The sequence below is a fragment of the Phoxinus phoxinus genome (assembly GCF_949152265.1).
Source record: "Phoxinus phoxinus genome assembly, chromosome: 19".
NCBI classification, from domain to species: domain Eukaryota; kingdom Metazoa; phylum Chordata; class Actinopteri; order Cypriniformes; family Leuciscidae; genus Phoxinus; species Phoxinus phoxinus.
In genome coordinates, this window is record NC_136894.1 from 5,699,408 (window position 1) to 5,726,097 (window position 26,690).

Below are 26,690 nucleotides of genomic sequence, written 5' to 3' on the forward strand. Positions count from 1 at the left end.
GTGAAGAAATATAATTAAAGGTTAATAAAAACTGCAATTCTTTCCCGCCAACCCCTTTTTTTCCTGAAGCCAACACTATCTCAACTTTCCCTTGTGATTTGTTGTTTTGTATTTCATTTTATCTCTCTCTCTCTCTTAATTTCAGTTGTTGGTTGTCTCTGGAAGGGGGGCTGCTCTATGCTTTCGTTGGTCCTGCTGCTGTCATTGTACTGGTAAGTTCCAGACTCTGCTTTCCCATTGGTTAGATTAGTAAACATGAGCACCGCCCACTTTAATATGCACTTTAAATATATCACGCCTGCAGTCGAAGAGAAAAATCGGTCACTAATGAGATTAGAGTTGAGGCCTGTCTCATTTAAAATGTATTTTGCATCAGTATATCATGTTAAAATGCGTGAGTGAACTTGATGAGCTTATTAGACCAAAGCGGCCAAAGTGTGTGTATTTATATATCCTCCATCCCCGGTCTCAGGTGCTTTGTGTTTTTCTGTGAGGTGTTTGCATTGTTTTTCATGGTCAGATGTGATTTGCGTTGTTTGTTTCTTGGTGGTGGCATAAAGCGGCCCTCTCAAACAAACAACTGCAAATGAGATTTGGGCATCTGGAGATGCTCAGCTCCCTCTTTGGAGAGGCAAATCTAATTAATGAAAAAATAATTAATCTTGCCTCCAGCAAATAGTAAAGTGGAGACCCATTGTCTAAGCAAGCGCCTTGCATGATCAGAATACGAACGGAACTCGTAAACATGTTAGACTTGGTAGGTTCGATATGCTCATGGACTGAACATGCTGAGTATTGATTGAGCACAGGGGTCTTCAACAGGGGGCCCGTTACGATGATGCTGAAGGTCCAGACAATTATTGCTTCCTCTATTTCTATTTCCTCTATTTCTATAACTATTTCTGGGTAGCAACTTAATGCAAAGGCTAACATGAATTGATATTAATACTTTTACAGCATGTATTAATCTATATAATATATATACACGCACTGTATCTGCAATCTCTGACCCAGTTTGTTCGCTGGCTTCCATTGCTGCAATACGGTGTGTTTTACGCCAACTGGCAACCCATGGTGTCAAAAAACTATTGGGTAAATTGGCAGTGGGCGGGATCACACAGACCAAAACAAAAACAGACATTGTTGCACACACAATTGTGGCACTCACCATGTACACACAATTTAGTAGAATAAGTGGATGTAGCTTTTTTTTTCTGAGAAACAAGTATTTGACCTTGGCATGTTTCCTAAATATCTGCAAACATGTTATGGTAGTGTTATGCTTTAGTACAGTCAAAAAAAATGTACATACATTAATTCCATTTGAAATGAAATGACAAATTAAATGCAGATTTGCAATTGCAATTCCAATGCAAGGAAAAATGATTAAAATGAATTGAAATTCATAAAACTACACCTTTTAACCATAAAAACAAAGTTTGTCAAGTTTGAAAGATGAATGAAGAGATGCGTGTCCTCAATCTGGCAACCCACATGAGCGTCAAGTCTGCGGTACCCATTTAAATTGCTATTTTTCAATATTACAGACTTCACCTTTAAAGAGTTGTTTATAGAGAATTCTAATTCAAAGCATCCTCAATTCAGTTCTAACTGGTGTACAACCCTGTTCTTAACTAGCAAACAACACTACTTATATAACAAAGTAGATAACACAACTTCTATCTCTTGCCTGCAGGTAAACATGCTGATTGGAATAGTGGTCTTCAACAAGCTCATGTCTCGAGATGGCATCTCAGACAAGTCCAAAAAGCAAAGAGCAGGGTAAGTGAAGGTCAAAGCGATGGCTATATGATACCCATCTATTTCTGGATTTGCACCAACTCACTCATTTACCACTGGCCTGTTGAAGGTTTTAAAATATCCTGTCAAATATTTGTATGGGCGAAATAAATTACTCATTCTCTCACACACACACACACACACACACACACACACGAAAAGTTGAAAAACATCAGACTGAAAGCCAAGATATGACAGCTTCATTAATGGACTTGTATTGATTTGCTGGCCTGCTAACCTCAGGCTAGTTCTCTGATAGCTCTGTCATTAGCTAAGTGTATATTCATTGTTCATGTAACTGCACATACTGACAGGATCAAGGAGCTCTTGTGCTTTTAAAACGCTTGTTCTGTTTTGCCTTTGTTTGATTGGACACAAAGCAGAGCGATCCATTAAACACTTGTGTTAATGAGTGGACCGCCACATCCCTCACCTCAAACGAGAGGCTAAACCGCACTGGGAGATTGAATATTCCCATTCCGCTCCATGAATCCTCTACCCGGAAACTTTAAGAGTGTTCTCACAGCCCTCCATCTTTAATTTAGTACCACCACCTCAGAAATCCCCATTGTTAAGTGCAGTGCATTGTTTGAAATGAGCTCACGGGTCAACTGCTGTCAAGCTCATTGCGATGCATAATCGTGTTTTCGCCAATAGTACACTGAAGGCATGAGAACGGCCTTAATGCTTACAGTGAAACTGAATTAGTGTGTCTAATGGGTACCGATAGCCTCTGCGCTTTGAATGCATGCTGTACACATGTCATTTAGATATGTGGCATTGCTTTGGTGGACCACCATACCGATGTCTTGGCAGGAAACTGTGGGTCTTACTAATTGAATGAGGAGCTAATCAGAGATCTGAGCTAATCCAATGACTGGATATTTGTAATCCCTCCAGGACATTCTGCAATTTTCCCCTAATTGATTTGTCTTTTTCTTTTTTTTTCTTCCACTTTTCTTTTCCTGTAATGTTTATGTACAAGGGAGATCAATGCATATTGGGAGCTGCAATGGCTAACTATGGATTTTTCCGCTAGTGGCTTGTACATAAAAATGTCCCAGTGTTTAAATTCAGTTCGACTCATTTCCATATTCACACTCTCTCATGTTGTCTTTCACATATACACTGCCGGAAAAAAAAAATGCTATTTGGATTTAAATGGGCAAATGCTTAAGCCTAGCAGTGATTGTGATGTTTCTTGCATGTTAGCATATAGAAACCCTAATTGATAGAGTGTGTAGCTTTTCATTTCTTAACTATGTAGGAAGACACATCATGGCCATATTCCAATGTCAAGATTCATCAGGCTCAAATTGTGAAAGAATGGTTGGGAGGAACATGAAGAATCATTTTCACACATGAGCTTAAATGCATTGAAAGTCTTTGTGATGTGCTGGGGGAGACTTTACAAAATGCTGGACTCTTGCATTGTCAATATAAGATATTGATGCACCTCTTGATGGAAATAAATTTTGTGATGTTATTTTCAACAAGAAGTGCATCAATATCAGAGAATTAGAAAATTGAGAAACCAAAATATCAGAGAATTTGGAGTGGGCGAGTAAAAAGCAACTCAAAGCACTTTTAGCAACCGCATAGCAATGCCCTAGAAACCACCCTCAACACTCTAGGATCTTAGCAGTGTTTTTCGCACGGGCAAGCATCACTCTATTTTCTTAGTAAGGATACTAAATGTAGTATTTAGCTTTTATTGTTTGGGTTAGGTAAATAAATGTGTCCACTGTTGTGAGCTGACCCTGAGTGCCCCCTCATTTGCATATTTCTAATGTTCGGAGCACTTTCTCCAACTCTGTGACATGAGACTGCAAGTCTTTTGTTACCTTTACTGTTTCAATCATCTTCTCAGAACACTAACATAAAAGAACGACTAAAATAGTAAAAAAAAAAAAAAAAAAAAAAATGGTTTGATTTACAATCGCTTAATAATGCACTAACACAGAAGTTTGAGACATATATGTATATTCAGTAGATCACCTAAGCACTGAACCAATGAATTCCTCTCCACTCCATTTGATTTTACACAAAACCGTGTTCAACAAAAAAACAGAAAACTTGCTATGTGTTTTGTCTGTTCATTTACACGACGACAGCGTTTTGGGGGCCTGAAAACACAAACTTTTTAAAATGGGCTTCAAAGTGCAAGTTTTTGAAAATGATACTGTTATCGTCTCTGTAAACTACAAAAACATGAATTTGTGAAAATGGTGACATCCTGCGCATGCATATTCAGTTCAGTCTATAGGCACGTAGTGTTTCTTTACAAAGTGACATCGCCAACTACTGGCCCGGCATGAATAATACAGGGGTTTTTTTTGTTTATGTTCCTGGTTCCATGTGAACAGGGATCTTTTTAACAACATTGTCGTCTGTACGTGAAAATGTTCAAAAATTCTTAAGAAAAACTTTATTGATTTTAGTACATAGTTGTCTTGTAAACACACCCTAAATAACTAAGTATACCACTTATAAACCTTTTGTTGCCCAGAATACTGTAGCAACACTGACTCAACCAGTAGTGTGAGTTTATGTATATACACACTAGAAGTGAAAATGTTGGGGTTATTTTTTTTTTTTGTTGCAATTATTTATTATCTGTGTTCAATTATTGATATTGGTTCTTAAAATTATAAATGCTGAAAAAAGTTTTTTAACTAGTTTGCTTTTTTTTCCATTTTTGGTCAATTTTTGATAAATAGAAAGTAATGAACAGTATTTAGTTGAAATAGAAATAGAAATGTTGAAATGTAAAAAAAAAAGTATATTATTATTATTATTTTTTATTATACTTAAAATAAGAATAATTTCCATAAGAAGCAAAACTGTTTAAAATTTAAGATATCAAGCTTTTCTTAGAATGTATTTGTTTCAGAGATGAATTTCTTTAGATGGTTTTAGCATACATCTCCTTTAATTTAAACAATTCTCACAATGCAACAAGACAAAACACATTTGTATTCACATATTCACACATTTAGGAAAGGTATTTGTTCTCCTTTAAATCTTTAGAGCCACGTTTACACCCCAGACCTTTATTTATAAAGCTGAGGGGGATTGTAACGAGGTTCATTAAAAACTGAACTTCCTGGTTAATGACCCGAGGGAAACCAACCTGGATGTGCTGGTCTGCTTTCTAACAATGCCTACACAAATCAAGGGTCACGAGCGGTGTCAGGTGTGTGCGAGTGTGTCAACAGCGTCTTACTCCTGTTTTCACACACACAAACTCCTATAACACACACAAACACACACTTCAGTCAGTGAGCAGCTGAAGTAGTAGGTTAGTCTTTGCAGCTCCCATCTGCCTCATCCGCTGATCGTTAATGATCTGTGGTTGCATTCTACTGTGTTTCTCTCCATTTTTATTATTTTCCTGCCTTCATTGTCTCTCTATCTCTCTCTCTCACACACACACAAGCTACTTTCACGCTGTGACAGTCATTACAGATCTCACTCTGCCGTTGCTGTTGTTCATTGCTCGATGCTGTTCTCTTGGCATTACTTTAATTTTGTCTTTCTCTTTCTTTTTCCTCTCTTTTATGTGTTCCCTTTTCCTTATGTACTTGTTTTGTTGTCATTATCCAAATATTCCATTTGCAATTCCTCTCCAATCTGCATTCAACCTTTTACCATCGTGCCGTTTGTGTGTATTGGCATGAATGTGGGTGTATGGCTGGATCTCCCTGCTTCTGTGTGTCATGTCAATCTCTTCCCCGTGTAAATATATATGTTTGTGTGTGTGTGTGTGTGTGTGTGTGTGTGTGTGTGTGTGTGTGTGTGTGTGTGTGTGTGTGTGTATTGGGTCCTGAAGTCCGCCGTTGGAAGCGCGTAGCAGGCTGCTCCTGAAATGCTCCAAGTGTGGCGTGATCTCCAGTACCGCCCTGTCCAGCTCTACCGCCAGCAGCGCCATGTTAGTCTCATTCCATATTCTCTCTTTGTCTCTTACTTTCTCTCTCCATATCTTTCTTTTTTTCTCTTTATCTCTCTAGAGCCCAACACTGACAGTAAGAAACAGAAACTCTTCAAAGAGCCACCCTCCTGTCAGCACACTCCAGAACTACACTGCAAAATCACTTGTTTAAATCTTTGCTGAGAAATTCCCTCAAAGAAGATCATTTAAGGAATTACAATATTATAAATCATTGAATAGACATTACAAAAAAAAAAAAAAGTAAACGTTCATATATTTTATCCGTCAAACATAAGCCTGCAGGACTCACTGCAAAACATTTTGCAATAGAGTTATAAAAGTGTCCAAGTCAGACTAAGGCCATTCATTCAGTGCGTGTTTTCTTTTCTTTTCTTTTTTCTTGTTTTTGTTTGTTTGTTTTGTTTTGCCTTTGTTGATGTTTTGCTTAACTTTTTTTGTTGGTTGTTTCGTTTCTTTTTTTCGTTTCGTGTTATATGCACCTTTTGCACTGCAAAAACCCTGTTCTTTAGTAGTGTGTGTCTAATTGTGAAACATATTAAGGCTTGTTATTAAAATGTGTCTTTTTTCTTGCCACACAGGCAAATTATATCACTTGTATTAAGTACAAAATTTCAGAATGTGAAAAAAAACTTTCTTTGAAAAAGACAAAAAAAAACACTTATATTCAAGATCCCGTCTATGACTACAGTATGCTAATGTTGTACATTTTGTTAATTATCTCATTTCAAGGATTTTCAATATTTAAACTAGAAAATCAGACGAAAATATTCCTAACAGGGTTTTTTCTTTCTATGTCTTCAGCTGTGTTGACTGTAGACTTTTGCAAAAACACGCACATACACACAAACACGGTGTGCTCTTTGAAGAGGTAAAGAACCAGAGTGTGGATCAAGGGCCAACTCTGATTCTTTTGGCTTTGAATAAATTGGACTTCTCTCCTCTATTTGCTGGAGGGAGTCATGTTATTGAAATGATCATGAATGATATCGCTTCTCTGTTCCTCTTTCTCTTTGTCAATTTTAATTTGTTGTTGTTCCTCATCTCATTCTTGCTGTCTGCTTTTTTTTCTTCTGTCTCTCCTATCCGTGTATAAATATGGGGCATGTGTGTGTGGCGCCATAATACAACTTCCATTTATAGAAATTAATGAAGAGGACTTCCTAAAGGAAGTTTGGGTGGACCATGTCCACATGATCCCACTGATTACCTCATTTCCTTTAATACCGGAGTTCCTGCTCCATCCAAACCCCATGCTTTCTCTCCACAGATAGTTAGGGGAGGACAATGAATTTGAGTCATGCTATTTTACATTTACCAAGTCAACCTTGTCTTCCTATGTCTGCATTGCTCTTGTATGAGCATGAGAACTCATTTAGTAGATTTGCATATAGGAGCAAATCTGTGTCTCATTGCTAATGTCCGTCCCATTGCAGTCACATGCAGGAGACTGAGTCAGTGCAGCGTGAAGATGTTAAATTGATGCCCAGCTGTGGTGAGCCCTTGCTTCGCTGAGCTTAAGCAGACAAGTCCTTACTGACACCTAATATTTATCTAAATAGGCTCTGCATGATGCAGAACCAAAACACTCCTGTAGCATTAGCAACATGTTGGAAATCTATTAGGGCATGTTAGCATGAGTGCTCAGCATTATGAACAGCAATTATTTGTGAGAGTGTGTCCTAACTGGATTGACCATGTGTGTCTGTGAATTAAAGGGGGGAAAAACAATAATAGGTTACACTTTATTCCAATGTTGAGATTATACTAGCTATAAGTAACTTTGCAATTACATGTCAACTAACTTTTATTAGACTGTTTTGTTACTGTAGGTTTAGGGTTAGAAGAAGAATTTGACATGTTCTTGCAAAGTTACTTCTAGTCAGTAGATTGTTTGTTGGGGAGCATCAAAATAAAACAGACAGTCTATAGACTATATAATACTCTAATGACTGGTAGACTGACTGGTAGTTGATATGTAGGCCTAGTTGCAAAGTTACTTAGTAGAATTTCTAAAGTGGACCATAGAAATGAAGTGTTACCCATAATAATGTCATTGCTAAAAATAGTTACACTTTATTTTACAGTATGTGTGCTTACAGTGTACTTACCCAATAAAGTACTTGTAATATAAGGTAACTCCAATGAGTTAATGTTAGGTTTAGGGGTAGGATCAGGGTTAGTACCTAGTTATAACCCATGATTTAGTATATACTTAGTATGTATGCGAAACAGGGCTGTAAAATAAAGTGCTACCCTAAATATTAATACCATTACCAAGTTACCACATATGTAGTGTATTCATAAATATGATACTTAAAAATGCACAAAACTTGTAAATATGGTGGGAAATTTGGTAACAGGTATATTTTTAATACTCTCTCAATACTCCGTATGTTGCACACACAAAATAGCAACCACTTGATCTGGGATTTCAGGTTTTTAATTATTACCACTCATTACGCATACATTTACGCTGTATTGACTCTCAGTTAAATGTCTGTGTTGCTGTGCTGGTCTCTAAACCTTATCAACGCTCCATCAAAACTCTAATCGTGATAATAGTTGATCTTAATGGCTAATGATTCTAGGTGCAGTGATGTCACCACCTTGCTGCACGAAGGATGAAATGCATTTTGCTCTGTACTCTCTCTTCATAGGGCGTCATTATGGAGCTCTTGTGTGGTTCTCCCTCTGCTGGCACTCACGTGGATGTCAGCTGTGTTGGCCATCACAGACCGCCGATCGACCCTCTTCCAGGTGCTCTTCGCCGTCTTTGACTCAGTCCAGGGATTCGTCATCATCACAGTGCACTGTGCCATGCGCCGAGAGGTCAGTGGGTTACTTTTTTTTTTACAACCCTAATTCACCTTTGGCTAAGCCCCGCCCCCCTTAGTTACTGTTGCTACGTCCGACAACTTCATCTCGGCTCTGGTTTAGTATCAACATGGCTTATGCTATGACAGCTCTTCCTGCTGAAATTTTATCACACTTTTATAAAGCACCAAATAAAGTGTCCGATAGAAGTAGGCAAAAGTGGCTGCAATATGCGTTCGAAGGCTATATTCAAGACATACGGTGAAACGCAAGCAATAACAAGGCATCCAAATAGAGGCAAAAGCATAATGGTCACAGTCAAAAATTTAACCACCGCATATCCTAATCGAGACGGAGGCTGGGACTAACGATATCAAGGAGCAACACTGTTCATGCAAAGCTGGGTAGGTCTCCATTCACTTCTATAATCGTTATTACAAAGCAAACGGACTACGCGAATATAAAGTTGTATTTATTAGCAGCGTGTGCTAGCGTATCAACAATTAGAGAACCGAAATAATAACCTAAAACAGCATAAAACTGTCTAACTAGTATAACTTCACAGTAAGGTTAAAAGCAAAATTTATGCTTGTTGCAAAAGTGAGCTTGTTGATCGAATCCTGGGTTTCGCTGACCGTGAGGACGTCCACACAGTTTAATCCAAAGACGACACTTGTCAGGATTTGACTTCGGTTTTGGGAAGGGGAAAAAACGGACACCCCCCTCCAACCTCTCTGGGAAACGCGTATCTGTGTTACAAATGCCTCAGGCACAACATTTAACGATATTTTTGATAAAACTACGACGGTAATAGCCTGCCGAGACCAAAAATATGAGAAATTTTTCTGTGTTAAAGTCAATGGAGCGCTGTGAAAAAGTGTCGGACCTCTGTGGGAGCTCGTTCTTGGCTGCGCTGTGATTGGTCAATCTACATTCTAGGATGGCGTGCGAATCCATGGCGTGAATGGTTGTCTCTATTTTCTTAATGAGTATTGTGTGTGTTTTGGGTGTAACGTGCAATAAACCAATCAGAGTATCATCTCCCATTCCCTTTAAAAGCCAGTTGCGCTCGCGCCATGGTGGATCGCGCATCTACATAGCAGAATTGGCAAGCGGAAAGACCGAACGCTTCTCTAGTGATGAAACGGATCTGCTCGTGCGCAAGCAGACCATCTACGAGATGAGCCGGATTCATTCGATGTTTAATATTTGGCATGTTTGTGTGCTGCTGCGCGTCCCTGTGTGTGTAATAAGCAGAGTGTACGCGCGTTGTGGACCCGCCTATAGGCGCATATTACAAATGCACCCTTTAAATAACCAGGTTTCAGTTGGTCAATGGCGCAGATTCAGTCTATTTCAGTTGCCTCAAAATAGCAACGCGCCAACAATGCGCCTGAACACACCTCGTTTTTAGACCAGCACGCCCATGGGCGCACAAATGCATTTGCTATTTAAACAACGCGGCGCAGGACATGAAAATGATAACTGCGTCATGCTGAAACTAGCATAAAACACTTGCTTCGCACCGCATTGCGCCGGATGTATGATAGGGCCCTATGTGTGTGTGATTGCCCATAACAGTATAACAAATAAAAGTTGCACTGTTATACTGCCAGTCCTAGAGGACAGTCAGAGGTGTATTTAAATGGAGACTGCCGGAGGAGTTTTATTTGAGTCCATTATTTTAAGGTCCACTTAGGAGTAAAACTTGGCTGAGACAATCAGTTTTCCGAAATAGCATGCACTACTTTCACGTTATAATGGGTTGATCTGAGCAGTCATAAATAAATCATCTTATGGGTCAAACTATAGTCACACTGTAGCCAAAATGTGACAGCTTCAACTCTCCAGCATGTTCTGTGATAACTGTGGCTGACTCCCATGCATCGGGTAAATTAAAATATGCCGCTGGAGTTTGAGAAGGGAGAGAAAAAATCAGTTCCAAATCGCTAAGCCATATATGTTAAATCAATATCGCAAAACCAAAGGATTAGAGTAAAATAAATCCTGGTATTATTTTAGTAAATATATGAAAATCCCTGGCAAGGCTTTGATGTAATCCCTAATAGCTTTAGCAAAACAAGGGAGTGGAGTGGAGTTTGTGCACCGGATCCTTGCGCTATATGCAGTTTGATGTGCGAATTACGCTTTGAAATGGCTGAGCCAACAATGGAAAGGCAGCATTCGTGATTAGCACTGGCAAATGAGTGTGGGAATAGTTTGTTCTCATGCATTAGTGAAGATAGAGAGAGTCTAGAAGGCACGCCATCGGCTGTCACTCTGATACGTCTGCAGCTTTGACTCAGCAGACAGTCATCCATAAACAAACTGAGAATGAGACCGTCTCTTGCTCTGTCTTGCGAAACAGCCCAGTGTTCCCGCACATCATAATTTTAGTTGTGGGGAGGGAGGCAGACTCATTACATATTCCGGTCTAGGCCAGTGAATAGTGTTGCAGCATGATAACTCATGCTCAGTTGAATAGAAAGAGAGGGGATTTACTAAACAGTGCAGAGAATGTGCAGTCAATAAATAAAGTGTTTCAACAGCATATGTTTGATGCTATTCCGAGGACGCCAGTAGATTAATGTGTCATTTGTTCAGCATGTAACCTTTGCAAACCATAAAGGTCGTGTCAGATCAACCACTTGGGATATGTACAACATGTTGTAGAATTAGCGTGTCTAAAATGTGCCAGTGAACACTTGTGATGGGATTTTCTCTAGGTCTGAGATCAGACACACCAAAAAAAGTCTTTTTTAAAATATATATTTTTTTAAGTTTTTGAAAGAAGTCTCCAAGTCTGCATTTATTTGATTCAAAATACAGTTAAATCAGTATATTTTGTGATGCAAAGCTGAATTTTTAGTATCATTACTCAAGACTTCAGTGTCACATGATCCTTCAAAAAAGATTAGGTTCATAACATATTGAATTCATGAAATTAATATTTAGATTTCATTGTATTTAATCAATTCAATTAATAAATGTGTTCAGTGGCATCACATTCATATACACAATTACTGAATTTGACATTATAACCTTTTGATTTTGTTGTTTATTTCTGGGGCCGGATTCAATCAATTTACCCAAGAATAATAAAATGAATAAAAAAGACTTTGTAAGTTGTAAGTCTGTTGTAAGTTTCAGCATATAACCAGATATATATGTATGTGTAAACGTTACATATCTACAAATACAAATGAGATCAGCATGAGTTATGTGATATGCTCATGTTTCCCGAACCACTTCCAGAATGTGGTTCACTCTCTCAAGAAATGTGCAAAAATTGTACCTTTAGGGATGCAACACCTTGTCACTGGGACAGTACGCTCAAAAGGATATCTCTGTACCGTGTTTACCCTCATAGAAGTACCTTAAGGGCACATATTATTACCCAAGGGTACAAATATGCACCTTATCAGTGTACAAAATTGTCCCTTTAGGCGTACTGTCCAAGTGACAAGCTGTTGTAACCTTAAAGGTAAAAGTTTTGCACATTTATTGCTCAGATCCATTCACAGATCACATTGTTGTTTTAAATGTGGCCAATATCATATTCCAGTGCGAACAGATCATGGTCCTGAACTGACCTGCATGCGCAAAAGAATGATAAAAATAAATAAAAATGATTTTTTTTTAAGTGACTCCCATGAGCACAGAATTGTGACAAATGTTGATCTAGAGTGATGTAAAATTTGCATGTATTCCGATATGACTTTTTAGACTGTGGTCGCATAGCTAAACATCTGACCTGTATCTGATTTAGTACCACATATGGAAGTGGCACAAATCGGATTTTAAAAGATCAGATTCCATGTGGTTTGCGCTGTTCACACTGTCATGAGACAAACAGATCTAAGTCTGAACATAGTCTAAGACATCAGTTTACATCAGTATTTAACTCTGTCCTCTTGTGATTTTAATTCCTGGTTTGCATGCAGATAGTGTAAGAAAAGCTCAGTTATTATCTGTTATGTCTTTGTTGGCAATAAGAGCTCTGATCTCCACAGTTAGGAGACACAGTGCTTTCACTTGGTCATTCTGTAGGCGTTGTGGCCATAAATTTGTATGCAAATGAGTGGCATCCCGTTGCTAAGGCTACACTGTCGTCAGGGGAAACAGCCTATCACGTTGTCTTTTTTTTTTTATAAAAGAGAGTGTCTTCCTCCCTATTGTTGTAGAGCATATGCATCTGCAGTTCTGTAAACCCTTCCTGCAGAAATGCAAACAGGCTCACTGCAATGTTTGTCACACAGGAATATAAACTAATATCAAAGTTTTATGGGAAATTGCATACGGATGCCCTCTGTAGATTACTAAACTAACTAGATTAAACCGATAGACTCTCCTGGGTGAATAGAATCTGCTAGTGCCTTTTGGATATTTACTTTCATCATTAGTTCCATGTAAACATGTACACGATTGTGGAAAGATATTCACCCTCCTATTCATTTTTTAAATTTATATATATATATATATATATATATATATATATATATATATATATATATATATATATATATATATAATGATGTAACAATCTTAAGAATCAATGACAATCTACAAGTTATGCAGTGATGGATGGATATAATGAAAAGCAGTTAACAAACACAATAACATAACTCCTCTTGGTTAACACCGAATGCCTAAACCAAAATGACAGATATTGTAAAATGTGTTTAATTATTATAAAATGTTTAATCTGCATTGTAGAACACACTGTCACTTTCTAATTACATTTCAGTCGTATCCAACTCTTGGTGATTCTATGGTCCATTCTCTCGCCATAACCAACATTTTAAGGTCACTATACTTATAAAATACAGATGACGCTCTCTTTTATGCCTGAACTATATATGAACACAAACAGGACTGACAACCATATTCTGTAGGGGTGTGTATCATCACTGGTCTCATGGTTCAATTCGATTACGATTATCATGTCAACGATTTCATTCAATATCACAATGCATCAAAATGCGTTGCAATATTACAGCTTATAGATTTCGATTTTGAGCATCTATGATTTACCCTGGTTGTATCTCCTGACTTCCCACCTCAGGTGCAGGATGCAGTGCGCTGCAGGATGGGTGGCTGCAAAGACGACAGTGAAAACTCTCCGGACTCCTGCAAGAACGGCCAGGTGCAGATCATGGTGAATAGCATTCCATTCCATTTCATCTCACGTGGGACTCTCAGAGGGTCGGCTCCTCCTCTCCTAAACAGCATGGGTTACTGGGTGATTGTGTTTCAAGTTGGAGTTTTATTGTAAATTGGAGCAGACGACTCACCGAATGCGAAAGACTATTCTACTGAGGTTATGCTGGTTAAAAATCCTGGTCAGCTCCCATCTGTCCTGTTTCCTTTAAGCATGCCCTTTTTGTGCAGTTTCTAATATCAAGATAAAAGTTGTACAATAGTTGTTCAGTTAGAGACACAAGTGCTTAAAATCAGAAGCTTTTTGAATAGCATTGCACGTATTAAAATGTTGTAAGGTCGAACTACACTGTAAAAAATGTGGCTGCGATTAGTTAAAATTTGTTGAGATAACTTAAATATCCAACTTAACCAAACTAAACTTAAGTTAACTAAACTTAATATTTTAAGTCAAGCTTGAACACATGCTTTTTAAAGTTGAAACAATGTTGGATTTTAAGTTGTGCTAAATAATCGCAGCAATTTTTTTTTACAGTGTAGATATATACTATAAATAAACTGACCAATAATTATACTCTACAAGAAAGCAATCAAGCACGTCAGTAACATACTTAGCACTTATAACCTTGTGGGGTGTTTTAATAGTTTTTAAGCCCTTTACCCAGTGCCCTGCAGCGATTTGTTCGTGTCAAAGACTAGACTTGCATGTAGCCATGGTAACTACAGCAGAAACTCTCCAATTGTTGTGTGTGTGTGTGGATAGGTTTGGATGAGAGAAATAACCGCCCCTGCAGGTCTGCTCCACCTTTCCACTTCATCTCCTCAGCTCACCGCTCACTTTTTCTCTCTCTACCTTTCTCTCCGTTCTGCCTCTTTGCCGGCAGAGGTGTCCACACCAGCCCAGCCTCTACAGTCAGGACCAGTGTGGGTCACTCCGATATTCACCTGGTTGCTGCCAAGGCTGCCACCAAACCTGCCCCGCCCACCCTCCTCTAGCCTTGGCCAATCACACTCACGGACACAGCCATAACCACACCCATAACCACACCCACAGTCTCCACCAGAACCACACTCAGACTCTGAACCACAACCACCTTCTCAATCACAACCACAACCACTCCCACGGCCTCAACCACAACCACGTCCATACTCTCAACCACACTCTCGACAAGAACCACACCCTGAACCACAACCACATACATACACTCAACCACAACCATGCCCACGTTCTCCGCCAGAGCCTAGTCCTGGAGCAAAATCAAATGACCGTACGTCTCTGAAATGAACGTGATTGCATGTGTTTGCTTTAGAGTTAGTGCTGTCAATTTTAGAGTGTAGCTGATAGCGTACTGTGAGCATATTAGCCCGCTAATTAGATAAGTGGCTAGCTGTCAGCAGATCTGACTTTAATTTATGTTGTACAAAGTAACTTCATTTCCATGGCTGTGCAGTAGAAGTTTTGCATAGTCGCAGGTCTCTTTTCTTGCCTTTACTTTTCAACTTAAACATGCAGATATATGCATACATATAAGTTGCTCTCACTGGGAATGCTAAATTGCACCACAGTGTAATGCCCTCACTAAAGCTTTGTTTTGAACTCCTTTGAGAGTCAATTCTTTTGGCAGCACTAAGCAACACTGAATTCCAATGAAGGCCTGGAGTTAAAAAGAGCTGCTCTCGGATGGACGTTTACGGTTTACCCTGAGGGACGCAGTAATTTTGCGTCCATTGTACTGTTTTTTTTTTTTAAAGAGTCCTACCCCCTTTTCATAAAAATCATATCCGTTTTGTTTAGTTTTTTTTTGTTTGAAAAAGTCAAGCCCAGCTGTGTCAGACTGAAATATGCAAATTTATTTTCACTTCGGTTCAATGTAATTAGTGCTGGTGCTAAGGGATCTGCTTTTATTGTAGAGGTGTTGCAGATGTGTTGCATTAGACTAGGACTTTGTCGAAACTGTGGTGATTGCTAAAATGAAAATTGTGTTTCTTTTTGATGGACTTTAACCGCCACATACTGTCTGTTACTGCCCTCAGCTCCACCCTTCACCATGCCAAAGTTGTATGACTGTATGTAAATTATCATGAACTGGCATCTATATTTATAGTTCACTTATGGATAGCGTGTTGTTTGTTACAAGATTAAGTTATCTCTCCTCTGTCCTTCATTCACCTGCACAGACGGACTTTGAGAAAGATGTGGACTTGGCGTGTCAAACGGGTAAGTATTTCTGGACCCTCCATTATGCCTTTCACTATTGCACCTCTTTGCTTTCTCATTCTGGCACTTTCCTCACCGGTTCTTTCACATTGGCCTGGTTCTTATGCTGTTTGTTTGGTTAAGTTTGTTAATGGAAAGTTAACCCTGCACATTATTGTCTCCCCCTCACTTGCAGAGAGAGGACACCCATGTAAGTCTCACACTTAAGTTGCCAATTTGTGTTAGACTGAAGTATTTTGTTGTTTTGCATAAATTGACATACCAAATGTGCATTTTTGCTCTTTGATTGCCATACCCTTCTCATCTTCAGCATACTAGGGCATTCATTTTAGCTTGGATACAGTTTTGATCAATTTTGTGGATGAGAAACTACCATTGTAATAATATTAGCCTTAAAAAATGTTTAAAGTAAAAAGAATTATTCCATAGGTATGTTATTTTAAATTCATTCAAGTTTTTTTCCATTTTACTTTTTCACCTTTTGACTGAGTTATGTTTTCTGTTAAATGTGACCTTATAAATGATGTATAAAATGGTTAAGCCTTTACGGCTGATGGTTTTTCCCTTAGAGGGGCTGTTTTGTGCATGGCTTTCCCTACTATCCCTACTTAATTCGACTGAACTCCTGCCGTAGCACCAACCTTTGCAACCGTCCAAATTTGCATGCTGAGAATCCTAGTTACTAACTCACCTGCCTGAAAATGTTTGTCCTTTCTTGCCCTCACTGCCTTCTGCATCTTTGGCCCTTTCCTCCTCTTCTGACCTCTGCATTGACATTCTCCATTTTTACATAACTGAGCTCATTTTCTTTTGTTTCTTTTCCCATCATTCCCTCCACCGATCACGTTCTCTCCACACCCACATGAATCAATCTTGCTTACTCTGTCACTGCTTTAACCTCTCTCCAAAACATCTGGGTTCTATACCTTTGGGAACTCCTGTGTAACCATCTTCCTTGCCTCCCCTTTCCTTTTCTGTAATGTATCTTTTCACCATCCAACTTTCTGTTATGATTGGTTTCTCTCTCTGCTCTTTGCCTCTCTGTCCATCTGTGTGATCTTGTGCACTCGACTTCTTCTCCTGTCTCTTTCTTCCTCCCCACTTCTGTCTATCTGTTCTCTCTCTTTCTTCCTTTCTCCCCTACCTCAGTCATCTTTAAGGAGGTAAACACCTGTAACCCTGCTACCATAACTGGCACTCTATCCCGCATCTCCCTGGATGACGAGGACGACCCCAAGTTGGCAGCTCATCAGGAAGGCGTTAATTTCAGCAGCCTACCTGGGAATATCCCACCCCCTAACCTCCTGGTGCAGGTACCTGCTTTGGGTACCCTGAATGAGCTAAGCGAGCAGCCGCTGAAGAAGGATGTCAATGTGGAGCAACAAGGCCAGCATCAGCGATCCGGACCCATCTACCTGTGCACCGAGAGTGGGCTGGGTTGGGCCCGACCGAACCCTTCTTCCACCCAGGATTCAGCTGGAGGAGGCGGGGAAGGGGACTACATGGTGTTGCCACGTCGGACAGTCAGTCTCAAGCCCCCTCCTCCACCCCAGGATGAGGGGAAGCCCCTGAACATTACAGTAGATGACCCTCCCTTTCCTCCGCCCCCTTCACCCTTGACTCTGCATCCAGCTGAGAGTGAGGCATACCCTGCAGACTTTGCAGCTGTGGACCACATCAGCATGAACCTAAACCGCTCCTACGGAACTCTCAAACAGTTGCCGGCCCACACAGGGCACACGCACTCCAACACCCACACCCTGCAGGTCAAGCAGAATCGTCCCTCTGTCCGGCAGATCCTTACCTCGGGAACGGTGGAGCGCACCAGAACCCTTCCCCGCAACCTGGGCAGCACCAACACCAGCCTCTCGGCTGGATCTTTGGAAGTAAGTAGGGGTTAAAGTAGGGGTACATTCTTTCACAATCTAGATCAACCGTCACTTCTGAATTCCCCAGGGTATTTTGGAAACCACATGTGGTTTGCAATTGTGGCATACAACCTAGGTACACAATAGTGCTGTAATCTCCTGGCATTCTTGCCAGGAAAAATGGAAACGGGGACCACATAGCACAAAGAATCATGCTGGCAGAAAAATGTCAGGTAGATCAACACAAAAAAAACATAACAGAGATGAAACCAAGCATGAATGCAGTGATTGCAAACACGCCGACCTAAACACACAAGCCGTAGAATCTTACCTAGTAACAGACAAATTACGATTAAAGGGCTAGTTCTCCCAAAAAAATAAAATCATCATCATTTACATTCCCAACATGTATGACTTCTTCAGTGGAAAATTAAAGATATTTTGAAGAGTTTATTTGAACTTTTTGTCTACACAATGGAAGTCAATGAGGTCCAAAACAACACTAGACCCCATTGACTTTTTTTCCAAGATATCTTCCTTTGTGTTCCGCAGAAGTCATACAGGTTTGGAATGACATGAGGGGGAGTAAATTATAATTTTTGGGTGAACTCTCTCTTTAAGGTGTTGTTACAGGAGAGGAAAACATGTTACAGGAGAGCAATACCATGGCTGATTTATCTTATTAGTTGTGTCTCCTTTCATTTCGGGGCTGGATGATGGTACATCATCTGTTGTCCCAGAGACGCAATGCATACTGATCATGTAGCAACTCTCTCATCAGTCCATCACAGGAATGCATTCAGGTGTGCCTTCTAAACCCAGAGTCCCCTGTCAACATGATGTTACACAACTTGGTGACTGCATCAGGTTGGGTGTGTTTGTATGTATGTGTGTGTGTGTGTGTGTGTGTGTGTGTGTGTGCAGTTGTGCTTCTCTCTATAATTACACTACAGCCCCACAAGGAGGGACAGCAGATGGTGAGAGAGAAACAGCCAGAGGAAGTGCCTGAGAGAGCCTGCATTCCTTCATTAAATGACACAAAACCTTCCCGTTCTGTCTCCTATACATAGGTCTTGGGGCTGGGGCATAAATTTATAAATAAAGTCAGTTGTCAAACTTAAAGTCAGCATCAAATTAGTAGGTTCTATTTTATTTTATTTTAAAAATTGCACAAATAAAATATTGTAATTCATCAAAATGTAATAACTTGCTCTGCATAAATTTTTTTTTATAATAATTGAAACTAAACTAACATCACCCTAAGCCGTATTGTTTCAAACGTAGTGTCTGAAACTCAAAATAGAAGTGACAGGAAGTGCTTAAGCTTAAAAAAAAATTGGACTCAGGAGGTCAAACTAAATATATTACGAGCCATTTTATTTGTATGAGTTTTATCATTTTTGAACAGTGAATTTTCCTGATTATCATCAGATTTACATTTTTTTAAACGAAACACTAAAAATGAAAGTGTATATATAATATAATAACAATAATATTAATACACCAGAATGGTGTAGGCCTATCATATTTTGTAAGTGCGGCAAATAACAGTTAAACTGAGAACATGCTTATAAGCTTTCGTTCATAAGGTCTAGTTAGTTTTTGGCAAAATGCCAATTTATCAACTTATATTTCCCATTAATTAAAATATTTATTTGAGCTTTTTGTTCATCCTTGATTACCTGATTTACTTTTAAATAAATCACATTATGGAAGTAAAATATTAATTTAATGTTGACTTTAAAAATGTGTTTTAATGCTTTGGCAGCTGACCACCTGTGAAATACAGAAAATGTTTCTCAATCATTCTCTTTCTGCTTCTGTCTCACACACTTACTCATAAGTGCCTTGGTTGTTAGAGTATACATCATTTTTCATATAATTTTCATATCAATCATCATGCTGGAAAGGCCGCAATACACCAGTTTTAGAAGTGATTTTTAAAACTGTTTCTCTAAAGAACTCATGTGTGGTGATGTAAGGTTGGGGTCACAAAGGTTCCTGGGTATTGATATTTTAGTGGGCTTGAACACTGCAGAGTTTGTAGTGCTTTGGCTTGCTGTCACCTAACTCACCAAGTGACACCTTAACTTTGTCAACAACTAACTTCTCACACTTTAAACAAGGTATACAATGTGACTCACTCTCATCCTCCCTTTGTGAGTATGCCCAGGTCTTGACTGGTTTGTGTACAGTGAGTTTGAGCTTGTGACAAATTGCCACAGAATGTGTACAGACACTATTAGTTAACTGCATTTGTGAATGTGTTTTGAATAACTTTTTTATTATAGACTATTGCATCTCTTACGTATATGGCATTTTAAGCCTCAATTAGTACATCTTTGCCATGTAACATATAGCCTTGGTTTAAGAAGGATAGTCTAACACTTGCCGGTGTGTGAGCCATTCACTATAAAGTGACACAAATCACATACTAAAGAAAACATTTGTCATGATTCACATGTCGTCAGACTTTAGAAGTTTATATATTATGTAATTGATATATTACATCAGAATTGTATATATTTTTTTCAACAGAACACCATGTGACGTCACTGAGTCCTATTCCTCGTATTAATCCATTCAAATGAAAATATGAGGGGGGAAAATGTTCCTCGCCAACAATTGGTCTATCATAATTGTGTGACCGTTGTCATGTCACTGCTAAATAATGTCACTGCTAAAAGGTATAAGTTATCACATTTTCCAAGGACCAATATATATTCTTAAAAGATAACATTGTCGCTTTTCAACCAGCTTTGTAATGTTACATTATAGGAAAATAAACGGGGATAGCTAAATGTGCAGGTAACATGGAGAAAGAGTAAACATTGTTCATTTTATATATACTACAGTTACAGGGCCTATGTGAAATATGTATTGCCAGGTGGTTTTCTCAACTGATTTTAATTTAAATAATTTTGGACGCTGTACATTATATATGCAAATTGCACTATGCAGATGTGCAAACAAAAATTGTTAGAACTGAGCAAGTTCCTTCCGAGCAAGTATTTTTTTTGTTGTTTACAAAAGATTAGAGATGTTTACTAAACGGAGACATTTATGAAATATTATGCCATTTTCCAAACATACCATAGATTCTGCTGTTTACAGTATATGCAGACACATACTTTTTGGTAACTTCAAAGGTTAAAATCATCATCACTGATGCTGTTTTATGGAGGGAATTTTTTTTTTTTTTTTACATCAGTGTCAGGCCTATAGAACCGGTGGCCGCATATGAGGTTCCCAAACAGCCTAGAATGAAATATATTACATTAGATTTAACAAAGATATGATGTGGAGAGCACACATTACATAATCTTATTTTTCCCAGACTACTTTATTCGTGGATATTTTTTTTTTTTCCTTTACATGGAAATGATTATGTATGCACACGGTAATGCTGTAACTACTACTGTACACTGCTGTTATGCAGTAAGACGCCGCCCCACACCCACATGTTGGTGAATACCCCTTTCCTATGTTCATGCTGAAGTTCAATTTGAAACCAAACATAAAAAACAGCCACTGGAAAAACGCAGTTCAGTCAGCTGAGGTGTATTATATGCTCACTGCACCTGCATGAGACAAACGTGTCATGTGCGCCAGAGCCGAAGTTTACTCAGGTGCTGAAAGATGTGCACTTGTGATTGATGGTGTCTTCTCTCCCCCTCCCCCTTCCCCCAGAGGAAAAGAGTACGGTACTCTGAGCTGGACTTTGAGGTAAGAGCCCGTCCCCATCTGTCCATAGACTGGTGTTTGTGCTTCTGTCCAATATTGGCTAGAGAGTTTTCAGTGGACTTACAAAGGAGCCGATGATAGTTGCCGCACTGGTGCTTGTTTCCCCCATCATGCATTTAGTATAGTAGCAACAGTCCTGTCTATGGCTGAACTGCTCAGTGTTTCACATGCCTTGATTCCTTAGGCTTTTCAGCGTTATTTTAAAATAGGGTGACTACACAATTCACTACACCAGGATTTTTTTTTTATTGTTAAATAGGTAAAAACCCTAAATAAATAAAAACATACCATAAAATATATGTATAGTGATGCACTGCTATATATGTAGAGTACTACTATAGACAGAGGGCATTTATGTGTGTGTGTGCGTGCGTGCGGCGGTGCGTGCATGTGTGAGACAACACTTTACAATAGGTTCATTAGTTAACATCAGTTAACTAGTTAACATGAACTAAGAATGAACAATACTTCAGCATTTATTAATCTTAGTCAATATAAATTTCAACATTTACTAACATGTTATTAAAATCAAAGGTTGTATTTGTTAACATTAGTTAATGCACTATGAACTAACATGAACAAACAATGAACAGCTGTACTTGTATTAACTAACATTAACAAAGATGAATAAATACTGTAGCAAATGTATTGCTCATTGTTAGTTCATGTTAGTTAATAGATTGACAAATGTTAACAAATTAACCTTATTGTAAAGTGTTACCATATATGTCTATAGTAGTACATAATTATACATATTATACAGTTTTTACCTATTTAACTTCATTCTGCCCAGTGCGAATTCTAAAGACTAGATGGAATACTTACAAACTAAGGACACAACAATATGTATGTGTGTATGTATATATATATATATATATATATATATATATATATATATATATATATATATATATATATATATATATATATAATTCCTGTAGTCCAAATACTATGGTGACAATAGATACATGTACTGTACATGTATTTACATGCAAAATACATGTGTAGTTTGCATTTCAGAAATCTGCTCACCTTATTTCAAAATGACATCTTCGATATATCATCAATGTGTGTTGTATAATGGCTAAACATAACACCAGACACAAGCAGTAGGCTATAGCCTACGCTTCTGAATGCAGAATGATCAAGGCTGCAGAAACACTGAATCAGTGTAGAGCTCTTTAAGTGTGGAGTGAGTGGCATTAGTGTGTGTGAATGAGATAAACGGCGTAATGAGACGAGTAGAGACTGCACGTGTATGACTGAGGCAGCCTGGAGGGAATGGGCACCTCCATGGAATGATCAAATGGCAGAATCCAGCAAATCTCCAGTCTAAAGTCTCCCAATCCATTTTTTCCAGAACACACTTGTGTGCTTTTAAACTAGCAGTTCTTCAATTAAGTTTGAAAGCTTAAGTTAAGTTACGACTGGATATTTGCTCTCCGGTATGGAGGCTTCTTCTCAAACAGAGGTATGTCTTGTTACTAACACATTCAGATGCTTTTAGAGCTTCATAACCTTTTCCATTTTAGTCAGTGCTGCATGAGATATTCTCCCTCCTGTCCCAATAAATCAATTAGTCAGGCGAATACAATTATAATATTTTCTGTTGTTACAGAGAAACATTTCAAAATGTAAATTAGTGGAAATATAATAGTTTGTGGTGCATTTAGTCGTAAAGGTTTAGTTTGTGCAAAAAAAAATTATTATAAATAAAAAAATAGTCAGTCTCCCAGCATGGTTAAACCACTTAATGGTGCTGGTTTGGGGTTTGGTGCACTTGTTTGCTGGTCAGGCTGGATTGTTGTGTTCTGGCACTCGTATTAGTCTCTAGAATTTGCACTGAGCAGAATAAAATTAAACTGGTAAATGTGCTATCAAATCTGAATATTTTCTTAATTATAAACATATTGAACTTTGGTAGCCCTAAAACAAAGATATATTGGGATCACTTACATAAAGATAATAAATGGTGAACAAACTTAAAATTCCATTTTTGCTTAAAAATCTACCGCATCACGAACAGCGCTGATATTCACACAATGCTCAATGTCGACTCTGTGCAAAAACCAGCTCGACCACAAACAAAGTCCCTTTAAGGCAAGTCATTTTACTCTGCGGCCATCTTTAAAATGCCTCTTAGGCAGCTGTTTCAGTCAGACAAGTATAGCTTCAATCTCTTCACCAAGATTAGGATTCAATTTCATATTAAATCTGACAACAACGGTCTCATAAATGTAAATAAATACTTAAATCATGACAAACAACATGCATTTTTCAGGCTGAGCCAGCCAATGCGCATGTGTAGTCATAAGCGCGCATCTCAGAACACTGGCCGTTTCTACAGCAAGCGGAGCTTCTAACTGGAGTTGCAGTGGCGCGATGACATATTGGCGATTGGCTCTTTTATTTAGAAGGCGGGACTTATTCCATCCTATTGTGCATCCCATAGTAATAGGACTGCAACGTCTTTGCTACAAAACAGCCCCGCCAGCTTCCAACCACCTCCATTTAAATCTGGGAATTGGTGGAAGTGTCCAAGTAGGAAATTATACTGACCAGAGAGCTTTAAAGGAACACTCCGACTTTTTGGGACTTTAGCCTATTCAACTTATCCCCTAGAGTTAGATAAGTCCATACATACCTTTTTCATCTCCGTGCGTGCTATAAGTCTGTTTGACGCACCCACCGCTAGCCTAGCTTAGCACAAAGACTGGATGTAAATGGTTGCAGCTAGCATACTAATCCAAATAAGTGACAAAATAACGCAAACATTTTCCTATTTACATGTTGTGATTTGTATAGTCACAGAGTGTACAAAAAACAAAGTCACATGAGACACAGACATATTTTAACCGTATAAATACTGGGAACTATATTCTCTGAAGGCGAAGCACTGCTACTTGGGCGGAGTGATAACCGCAGCACCTGAGACGCGCCGTGGTGAGGAGCAGAGAGTTCGTTCAGAGCGCGTCTCAGGTGCTGCGCCCAAGTAGCAGTGCTTCCGCCTTCAGAGAATATAGTTCCCAGTATTTATACGGTTAAAATATGTCTGTGTCTCATGTGACTTTGTTTTTTTTACACTCTGTGACTATACAAATCACAACATGTAAATAGGAAAATGTTTGCGTTATTTTGTCACTTATTTGGATTAGTATGCTAGCTGCAACCATTTACATCCAGTCTTTGTGCTAAGCTAGGCTAGCGGTGGGTGCGTCAAACAGACTTATAGCACGCACGGAGATGAAAAAGGTATGTATGGACTTATCTAACTCTGGGGGATAAGTTGAATAGGCTAAAGTCCCAAAAAGTCGGAGTGTTCCTTTAATATTGCTTGATACCCATCAGTTTTATTAACCAATTAGAACACCACCCTTTGAGAGGATGAGTGTTTCTTGTCACGCTAGTCTTGCGGTTTAACTCAGTTACCGTCGACCCAGCTCCTCCCTGGCCTGCCCTTTCTTATTTTTTACTTTTGTTTTTTTGTTTTGTTTTTTTTGTTTGTTTGTTTTTCCCCTTCCTTACAGAAAGTGATGCACACTCGCAAAAGACACTCAGAGCTGTACCATGAACTCAACCACTCCACCAAGTTCCACACCATAGACAGGTATAACAGGGACCCTGCCATGTCCTCCTTCAAGGTAAGACCCCTCTAACCTGCAAACCCCACACTTATACCCAACCCAAGTGAAATAATCTCACCCGGTGCTTATTACAAATCCTGTGTATTTGCGATACACAATCACTAATATCACCATGCTCACACGTGCACCACTGCAGGAGTTTCAAAGCAACGGTAACTGGAGCACTAAATTGATGACTTAAACCTGAAACACTAATGATATTGACATAAATAATTTGTTATCTGGAAGGCAGAAAACGTCTTGTTTTAAGGATGCTTTAATCTGCTTTCAAATTAACCGTATTCATTTTAAACAGCTTTCAAATCAAAGGGATTCAATTGCATCAAAGGTTTTATAATAAATATTAAAATGCAATATGCATACGCTAATAAACACCGAAAACGCATAAAGATTCCTTAGTGGACTTTCCTTAGTGAAACTCTACCTCTAAGTTTCATTGAATGGACAAAACCATGTTTCAAAATATATTATTTTATGCTTCGCAGAGGAGAGAAAACCAATGTTATCAGGGTGAATAAATGATGACAGAGTTTTCATCTTTGGGTGAACTGTCCCTTTAAAAAAATTATGATGGGTTTGTATTGTGGTTCTTGAAGTTAAAACAAACTTTGAAAGGCAATTGTACATGCACCTGGTGTTTGGAAACACATCTTTATCAGAGCATTCTCTGCTTTCCTTATCCCCGAGCCCTGTGTTCTGCAAGTTAATTAATACAGTATTAATAGTTGGATCATATTCAGTCTCCCACCATTAAGCTTCTTCCGAGTACACCTGCCTTCCGCAGTGCTGTCTCTATCTGCTTTCCCTGGAAAGAGCTGACTGTTCATTAGCTAGACTGCTGAATCTTTAATGTTCTATTAGAGGAAGGAGCATTGCAAACATCCATATGCTTGTGTCCAGAGGCTTTTGTCATTAAGGTTTAAAAACAATTGCCCTCCGAGTAATTACCTGTCTGCAGTTTGTGACAAGTGTATACTTTGGTGGCATTTGCCACATGCTCACTCACTTTTCATTTGGATCATGCTGTCTGCCGCCTGAGTTTCGGCTCACTTCAGGCCTTTAGATGGTTGTGCTACATTACTTTTCACCAGAGGCGTGCCCTGGGGTGGCAATGGCTACAGGAGTGATTTGATTGGCCACTCCAAAATTCTAAACTAGGATTGGCCATCTTTCAAGTCAAGACCTTGGCTTAAATCGAACAGGGAAGCAATGTCAAGAAAAAACAATTAGATTGAGTCAAGAAAAGCATTGAAACATTGATCAATGTGCACTTTAACTGACGCAGGACATAAAAGCATAACATACAGCTGACAATTATTGAATATTGTAATTCATTTTACAATTTATAATTAATAGACTGTTTATTCACATGCATTTTAAGACTATTTTGATGATTGCTCAGTTAATTTAAATGTTTTAAATTTGACATTATTATTATCAGTGAAGATGGATTATGCTTCTCGACAAAGAGTGTGTACATGGGCCACTGC

The 26,690-nt window shown here is 38.7% G+C and overlaps 1 protein-coding gene across 9 annotated transcripts in view; it reads left to right on the forward strand.

The window, feature by feature from the left end:
- adgrb2 (adhesion G protein-coupled receptor B2) overlaps positions 1-26,690 on the forward strand; it is a 303,614-nt gene that overhangs the window by 259,972 nt on the left and 16,952 nt on the right. For 3 of the 9 annotated variants that reach the window (XM_079591886.1, XM_079591893.1, XM_079591889.1), the window contains 10 exons: positions 146-212; positions 1,697-1,782; positions 5,633-5,731; positions 8,410-8,581; positions 13,632-13,724; positions 15,905-15,944; positions 16,120-16,134; positions 17,094-17,830; positions 21,503-21,538; positions 25,084-25,197. In XM_079591886.1, the coding sequence (XP_079448012.1) occupies positions 146-212; positions 1,697-1,782; positions 5,633-5,731; positions 8,410-8,581; positions 13,632-13,724; positions 15,905-15,944; positions 16,120-16,134; positions 17,094-17,830; positions 21,503-21,538; positions 25,084-25,197 (1,459 nt within the window). Of the gene's footprint in view, positions 1-145; positions 213-1,696; positions 1,783-5,632; positions 5,732-8,409; positions 8,582-13,631; positions 13,725-14,610; positions 14,995-15,904; positions 15,945-16,119; positions 16,135-17,093; positions 17,831-21,502; positions 21,539-25,083; positions 25,198-26,690 lie in introns of all 9 variants that reach the window. The other 6 variants (XM_079591891.1, XM_079591892.1, XM_079591885.1 and 3 more) reach the window with 5 other exon arrangements.